The sequence below is a fragment of the Eutrema salsugineum genome, unplaced genomic scaffold, assembly GCF_000478725.1.
Source record: "Eutrema salsugineum unplaced genomic scaffold, Eutsalg1_0 scaffold_22, whole genome shotgun sequence".
In the NCBI taxonomy this organism is placed as follows: domain Eukaryota; kingdom Viridiplantae; phylum Streptophyta; class Magnoliopsida; order Brassicales; family Brassicaceae; genus Eutrema; species Eutrema salsugineum.
The window spans coordinates 111,378-119,655 of record NW_006256812.1 but is presented as its reverse complement, the minus strand read 5'-3'; the positions used below and the strand labels follow the sequence as shown (position 1 = coordinate 119,655).

At 37.3% G+C, this 8,278-nt stretch overlaps 2 protein-coding genes across 2 annotated transcripts; one reads left to right on the top strand and one right to left on the bottom strand.

The window, feature by feature from the left end:
- Nucleotides 1-13: 13 nt before the first annotated feature.
- Nucleotides 14-2,122, bottom strand: LOC18015476 (probable peroxidase 26). Its single transcript, XM_006397453.1, has 4 exons — nt 1,877-2,122; nt 1,015-1,194; nt 740-899; nt 14-435 (listed from the first exon to the last, which is right to left on the bottom strand). The coding sequence occupies exons 1-4, from the start codon at nt 2,120-2,122 to the stop codon at nt 14-16; spliced, it is 1,008 nt and encodes a 335-aa protein (XP_006397516.1).
- A 2,361-nt stretch (nt 2,123-4,483) lies between these two features.
- Nucleotides 4,484-4,996, top strand: LOC112086204. Its single transcript, XM_024155075.1, has one exon. The coding sequence runs from the start codon at nt 4,484-4,486 to the stop codon at nt 4,994-4,996; it is 513 nt and encodes a 170-aa protein (XP_024010843.1).
- Nucleotides 4,997-8,278: the final 3,282 nt, after the last annotated feature.

Here is an 8,278-nt window from a genome sequence, read left to right as displayed (position 1 = left end):
GTTTCTTTTGTGTTTAGTTTCTACGCCTGCAATCTCTTCTTATCTCACCTTCGTTTTTAGTTAACACATTTATGGCTCCCATTTTGCTCATCGAAAGTGCAAATGATTTCCGAAAATCCTCAAAACTCTCTGAGAACTCCTCAGAGATCTGTTTGGTGTCATCATTGTAAAGTAGTTGTTGATCTACTTCAAGTACAGATTTTTGTGACAGAACCCGTGAGTAGAATGAGCTTGAGAAGCTGTGCTCTGATCCTGAGTCCGGGTTTAGGTACACGAGCGGATCAGTCTGGCCTTTCCTCGTTCTTGGTGGACATTGCTTTGCCATTTCGGTCAAGAAAGACTTGTTTATGGTCGAGCTTGGTTTACCGGTCTTGTTGAAATTGTGGAGACGGTCAACGACGTAGCTGCAATGTGTTTTCCCCATTGAATGTGATCCTGGTTAAGGAGGTGCAGCTCAATTTAACTGATTCAAACTAAACCAAAACAACCTTCAAATAAACCGATTTGGTTTCCTTTTTTCTATAAACAAACAAACCGTAACTGAATTCAAACCGAAAAGTTCCATTGAACTGACACCGAGCCTATACTTAACCGAACCGAGTGAGAATTTTGTTCATTTCTCATTGATTTCGATAATTCATAAACCGGAGATTTAAAACCCAATCCGAAACACCGTATGGGTAATCCTAAATCCTGATTAACCGGTTTTAAAGATGTCAGGAAGAAAAAGGTGACTGACCTAGAAGTGTAGCCATGTCAAGAACACTCAAGCCTCTGGATTTGAAGTAAGCCATGGCTGTATCCCATGAGATGGACGGTGATGGTAGGTCCACGGTTTGCTTATCTGAAGTCAAGCCATCTCTCCTGCCCGTGAACACAGGATAAGATGGTGCACCCGCCTGTAGGAAATCATTAATTTTCCCGTATATCGAAGCTGGTCAGTATCTACAGATGATGATCCATATAATATGGATAAAGAGAAAGAGAGATTGAAAAGGAAGGAGATATATAAACCTTATGAACAGCATCCCGAGTTGCAAGATTAAGAATGTCGGCGCAAGAGACAACACCGGGACATCTTTGTTCCAAGACTATTTTGATTTTGTCTATGATCACGAATGCTCCAAGTCCTCTGTTTTGTGGCGCCATTCTCTCCGAGTTTGGACCTTCTAGAAGAATCGATGCATCGCATCCCTAACATTATAGAGTCACATACATACAATGTTCGGTGACTAATTCTTAAAATAACACCACTCCAGTTAATAGCTTGGTTTCGCTTTAGTTCTAAGGTTTTACAAAAAGTGAATTAAAAATACTCTTTAGGTTTCTTACTAGTTCGGTTAGGTGCAGTTTTAGTTTGGTTCGATTTAGATTTGTTTCTGTTTTAGGTAAAAAAAAGGTAGTAATTACTGTATATTATACTTATGATTAAAACTTTAAAATATAATTTTTTCGATGAATACATCTATTATTAATTTATACATAACAAACAAAATATGCAACGTTAATAAATCATGGTTTTACTTAAGTAGTTATGCTGAAATTGGTTTCTCTTTTTTTTGGATAAAGATGAAATCGGTTTCTCTATATGTTAAAAATACAAAATCAGTTTCGGTTTCAGTAATAAAGATTAAAATAAGAAGACCAGTACCGTTAAGAAGATAAAATAAAATAAGACCAATCCAGGTTAGGTTTGTAACATTTCGTTTTAGTTTGGTTTCATTTGTTCGATTACATTAATTTGTCTCCGTGCGTCAGTGCGTGGATCAGTCCCGCGCAAATTTTCTAATTAAATCCTCTTAATACATATATAGGTATATATTCATATGATAGATAAATGATAAGATTAGTTAGACAAGAATAAGAAAAAACTTACTGTGACAAAGCAATCGGAGTAGAGGAGACGGAGGAGCTTAGGAGCAATGCTTTTATCACTCTTGTAGAACTTCTCAACTTGGTGCCTCACAAAATTCTCGGCATTCTCGCAAGTGTTGTAAACTTTGTAGTAATGCCATGTCAGTTTCTGCATCGACGGCCCCATAACGGCGGCTTCTGCCGTCTCCGGGCAGAGGCTGATGGCTCCAACCATCACCGCTGCGAGGAAGAAGTGAATCATAACCATCTCAATGTATAGGTGTTGAGTGTTGAATGTATGGAGAAGACAAAGAGATGTGTTGTTGAAAACTAGTGAAGTTTAATATAAGGAACTTAATATAGATTGTGAAGGTGCTTAAGGGTTTATTTGTCCACATGGCATATCTGACTAGGATTAAGTGGTTTTAGATTTAGTTAAAAAAAAAAAAGTTTTGCAAGCATAATAATCGGATCTTTGTTGAGTTTGATTAGGTACCGTGCAAAGTAAGTTGCCAGCCCGTAATGTCGTCTTGGCATTTAATTGTTGTGTCTACTTTTTGAATTTTTTGTTTGAGAAAATTAAAGATGTTTTAGTAAAAAAACAAATGTGAGAAATAATTTGCATGAAAATAAACACCAATGATTTTTAAAAATGGATTATTTCATAAATATGATGATTTGATACATGGAAATGTCTTTTAATGATATTTTATGAAAACGATGAAATAGTAAATGGTATAAAAATCTTCTGGAATGTAATTATGTAAATGGAAGAAAATTCAGATAGGCTGGGTTTAAACTTTAATTTTGGTTTTAAGAGTTGATGGTTTGTCTATGAAGATGTTATGTCATATGTGATATGCATGTAATTAGAAGCAAAGGTCAAAACAGAAACTAAGAAGACTTTAGTTAACACGATTGGAATTTTGGATTTCAAAGTATATTTTTTTTGAAAATTAATCTTTTGTTTTCGTTGAAGACTTGAAAATTTGATATTATACGTGTGACATCTTAAAATATTAATTAACTCTTGGAATAGGTCTATAGTTTACGCTATGATCATCAGATAGTGAAGCAACGTGTAATCATGTGATCTTAACTCGGATTCTGCGCGTTGTTTGATTTCCCATGCACAATTATGAGATCCCATTTCTACATATCTTGTTCTTGTTTACTGTAATATTTATTGTGTGTAAGACTGTTTCAATGTTTATATATAGATGGGATGATTTAAATTTAATTGTCCACAAAAGACTAATCATGTAGCAAAGCGACTACGGATTTCGCAATTAGTTCGTACGATGATTTGATTGATGGCGATATCAAATAATTAGCAATGATTATATGGTGATTGATTAAATAAAGAGTATCCGTTGTCATATCACATTAGCGAAAGAATTTTTCGTCTCAAACTATACCCTTTTACCACAATATATATGGTCCGATAATATTAACGAATAAAGACGTACAAGATGACAGTCTTATATATTTTGATTCAAATTCATCATCTGTATTATATTCTGTAGTTTATGGTTTTGATTATACAATCCATTTTGTAAATGCACAGATTTACCATTAGACCAAGGTGATGCTGTGATGCATATATTTAGCTACCGTAGAATTGACGTGATAGCTTTCTGGATGTGAAATATTTGATATTTGCTTTAACTTAATTGAAACATTAACAATAATATATATGGCTTATTTTTCTATAAATACTTAACTATGAGTCTATGACTTATTATTGCCGAAAGTTTATTATAAAAGCGGGCCAACAAGATTGAAACACAATTGTCAAAAGACTCAAAACCTTCTTAAGTAACCTCAATTTGCCATTTACATGTTTATGATGAAAGCAGGCCGAAAAATAATTTATTTAGGGGATTCAGAAATGTTAAAAAAGGAATTCATTTACATGTTTTAGTCTCTGTCCTTAAAAAAAAGGCTATATACATCGTAAGATAAGATATATAATTTCTTTTAAAAATTTGTTACTTACATATAGTAAGATCTAAAATCTTTTTTTTTTGTGTGTGTTCAAATAAGATCTATAATCTAGAATTGTTAATTATTTATAAAAGAAAGAAAAGAAATGCGAAAAAACATTAAGACATGAGAGGATGTCATATTGATATGAATTAAAACAGCTGGAAACTCCCGATTAATAATAATTAGTACACTGTATCTGTATCTGACTGTACGTTTTATACATGAACGGTTGGTCTTTTCCATTTTCTTTGTGTGGTCCGAAGTCTATTTTAAGTTTTCCTCTCTTACCGATTATATATATTGAGGATAATTTTAACTAAAGAAAATTCCATAAAAAACTCATTAACTTATTTTCAATAAGTTAATAAAATCTTCAACTTTATGATTATCCAGAAAAAAACTTCAAGTATTTTTTCTGCCCAAAAAAATTCTCATATGTTAACCGTGTGACCATTTTAAAATGGTTGGGTTACAAAAGTTAACGGTACTAATAACGGTGTTTAGATTTTCGGATTATCTGTTAACTATCTAACCATAGTTAAAACACGATTTAGTTCATAAAATCCCCAAATGCTCTAAACCCTAATTTCGTATCCCATTTACGTTCTCTCTCTCTCCGATTTTCCATCGATTTGTAGTGATGAATCAAAGCCAAAGCTCCGGTTCAGCATCGAACGCAATAATCGGAGGATTCATGGGCGAATTGAAGTGTCACTGTGGGAAGGAGTCGGTGGTTAAGAAGGCTTGGACGGATGATAATCTGGGGAGAAGATTCTATGGTTGTGGAGATCGAAATTGGAAGTCCTGCAACTTCTTCAGATGGTTTGATGTTGAGAAGCCTCATGGATGGCAGAAGAAAGCATTGGTGGAAGCTCGAGACACGATTCAGGACCAATTACAAGAGCTGAAAAAGCTGAGAGCTTTGGTCGGAGAAGATGGTGAAGTAATGGCTTCTGCCGGCGAGCAGATAGAGTCACGAGCCGATAATGCGGAGAATTCGGAGGTATGGATCGAACTGACTAACGAGAACAAGGCTCTGAAGGAAGAACTTGCATTGAGCGTGGAAAAGGAGAAACTTTGTCGACAATTTGTGGTCATTTCGTGGGTGGGATTTGTGTGTGTGACTGCAATAATTTGCAATGCTTTCAAGTAAATTATAATGATTTTAAGTTTGGTTGAAGTTTGGTTGTAATGTAGTTCGGTTGAAGTTTGGATATTGGTCTTTGTAATGCTTTGTTTGGTTTAGATATTTGGTAATGGTTGTAGTGTTTTGTTGGTGAAAAATGATGGTGATCCAAACCTATTTAGTTGCTTAATGTTCTCTATTCTCTCAGATAACAAATAAACATCATCAATAGCAAATGAAAACACAATGATAAAGCTTGAACACAAAAATACCAAAACCAAACAAAACAAATGCCATAACACCAAACACCATACCCAAGTATTCTTCCCTGAACTGTTTAGACACCAAAAACAATAACAAGCAAAAGAAAAGCAACTACTTGTGTGCACTTGGTCCTTGTGATGAGCTTCCACCGACCTCTCTTGCATTTTGACCAAAGCATTCAAATACCCGATTTGTATAAGGGCACATGAAGACACCTACACCTCTTGGGACTGTCACCTTCTTACGGGCTTGTCCTCTTCCAGGAGGTCGACCACGGCGGCCACGTCCACGGCTAGGAGGTGCTGTAGAAGAAGATGAAGCTGCTGTTGCTGGTGCATGTGCAGTTGACGGAGCCACGGTGGAGGACTGTGATTGAGGTGTAGATAGTGGAACAGAAGGCTGTGACTGAGGTGTAGTAGTGGTGCGTTTTTTCCTTGGCCGAGGATTAGATACACCATCCTATGACAAAATATGAGATTGTCAAAACAAAACAAGAACATCTTACAAAATGTATTATAGAGGGAAGAGATACACTTACATCTATCTTCCGAGGTCTTCCACGCTTGCGAGTTGGTCCTTGAACCACAAAAGTCGGATTTTTGCAACCCAGCTTGTTATGTCCCATCTGCTTGCAGTTTCCACATGTCATTCTTCTGCCATGTCTGGTGACTCGGTTTGGCTTGGAAGGAGACTCATGTGCAGCTTTGATCCTCTTTTTCTTAGGTCTTCCCGACATCTTCCTGAAACCGGGAACTCCAATTGGTTCCTTGTGAGTCTTCTCCCAATATAGCTCTCCATTAACAGGCTTTATGTTTTCTTGGTAGGTTGCTATCCAAACTTCAGTCTTGTAGTAGTTATCAACATGGCTGCAATACAAGGGTTGTGAAAATAAAACCTGATCAACTCAAAGCAAAAACATAAACACGGTAAAAGGATAAAATGGTTGTAACACATACTTTTCTGGTTGTTGGTGGTTTTCGTTGATAACTCTTATGGCGTGTGAACATGGAATGCCAGTCAGGTCCCAATCTCTGCAAACACAATGACGAAGACGAAGAGATACCTCATAGCTGCAACCATACAACAAAACCTCAAACAAATTGTCTGAACTAGTAAGTACAGAACAATCCTTGCTATCCTCTCTATTTGCTTCTAATATATCGCTGATCTTGTGTGGAAAAGCCATTATGCATGCCTTAGCTTTCTTAAACCTGCGTGCAATACGAGTCATAGCCTGCCTCCTTATTGTCTCCAGCATATTTATCAGAGGCAGCTCTCTTGCTCCTTTGATTGTCCTATTGAAGCTTTCGGACAAGCTGTTGCACACATTAGCAGACCTTGCATTTCCACTGAAGAAAGCAAGACACCAAGTCTTCGGTTCCTTAGCTAGCAAATCGGCATGTGCTGCTGGATCGTGTGCTTTGAGCTCATCCATGCGCATTTGGTATTCTCCCACTGATTTGCTGTATGCCACATTCTAGAAAAAGGCTTGTAATCCACATCACTGTACTTCTTTTTCCAGTTCCCATAGACATGCTTTGCACAATTTCTATGCTCAGCATTCGGAAGAACAGTAGCAAGAGCTACTTGAAGACCCTGCAAAACAGATATATCATTCGTTAGACTTTAAAAACACATATAGCATTCATTAGACCCAATAGAAACACATATACCTTCTGTTTGTCAGATATGAATGTATATCCATCTCCCACACCCAAGTCTAAATCGACTTGCAACCTTTTGATAAACCATTCCCAAGACTCCTTGTTCTCGCCTCTAACAATTGCCCAAGCAATAGGATAAATCCTATTTTCAGCATCCCTACCAACAGCAGCTAATATCTCTCCTTTCAACTCCCATTTTAAGAAGGCCCCATCCAAGCCTATCAAAGGTCTACAGTTTTGCTTCCAACTTCTTCTCAACGGTTCAAAACAGACATAAAAGCTATCAAAAATCTGCTTTCCATCCTTTGTAACTGTAACAATCTCCGTACTAACTCCCTCGTTAGACCTAATCAGCTCAGCTTCATAATCCCATAACTTAGCGAATTGTTGTTTCTGGGTATCCAGAACCATATCCAATGCGATTCGCCTTGCTTTTCTGCATTTGAATATTGAAACTGAGACCTTGTACCTATGCATTAGCTCGTCTTTAATGTCAGAACTCCTTATTTCTGGTCGTCTTCTTGCTTTTTCTTTGAAAAGCTTCGCAATAGTGCCTTGTTTCAGCATCCTTACTCTTCCCGTGGGCAAATGACAGTGTTTATCTTCGAAGACTTTGACCATCCACTTCCGTATAGGCTTCTCCATCGCACAATATATTCTCCAATTGCATTTCTTGTGTGTGCATATGGCTGCATACCTTTGAGAGTTCCACTTATTCAACTTCAAATCATATTGGGTTTTTAAAACATACCTCAGAAGTTGATCCTTGAACTCTTCACCATTGTTAAAGGTTTGCATCAGCCATAAGTATGGGGGCTGATTATAATCAGCCTTACTCTTTCCTTTAAACCTCCTTCCACGATCATCTGTGTTCTTCCAATTAGCCCATTCTTCATCAGTGTCTTCCGGAGAATCTGGGTATTCACCTTCTCGTCTTTGTTTCTCACCTTCAATATCACTATCCACAGCTTCGTCATCTGCATTATTCTGAGTAGGTGCACCACGAACTACAGGAGGAGGCTCATTTTCGAGTGCAGCAAACATATTGTCAAACCGTGGGTCAGGAGCTCCTTCGCCTAAGATCTGATTCTCATCTTCAGATGGTACTCCACTCGCTTCTTCTCTAAATTCCACTATTGCACCTTCTTCACGTCTCTGTTCTTCTTCCTTTTCTTCCTCCCTGTTTTCAACATCACTTTCATCACTTTCAGACTCTCTCTCCTCGTCATCGCTACTGCTATTGTTCTCATCATCGCCATTCTCACCATCGTCATCCTCCTCTCTATCCTCTTCGTCATTCTCTTCCTCTATATCCTCTTCATCACTTTCATCATTTTCAGTAGCATCAATAGGACCACCAGTAGTGCTCGGACTCAACATC

What these genes read in the sequence shown, in the direction of transcription:
- LOC112086204 (XM_024155075.1), top strand. Translation starts at nt 4,484, where the DNA reads ATGAATCAAAGCCAAAGCTCCGGTTCAGCATCGAACGCAATAATCGGA.
- LOC18015476 (XM_006397453.1), bottom strand. Translation starts at nt 2,122, where the DNA reads ATGGTTATGATTCACTTCTTCCTCGCAGCGGTGATGGTTGGAGCCATC. An exon ending in ACTCCGATTGCTTTGTCACA is followed by an intron (nt 1,195 to 1,876) that starts GTAAGTTTTTTC and finishes CTATAATGTTAG; the next exon opens with GGATGCGATGCATCGATTCT. An exon ending in TGACATGGCTACACTTCTAG is followed by an intron (nt 436 to 739) that starts GTCAGTCACCTT and finishes CTCCTTAACCAG; the next exon opens with GATCACATTCAATGGGGAAA.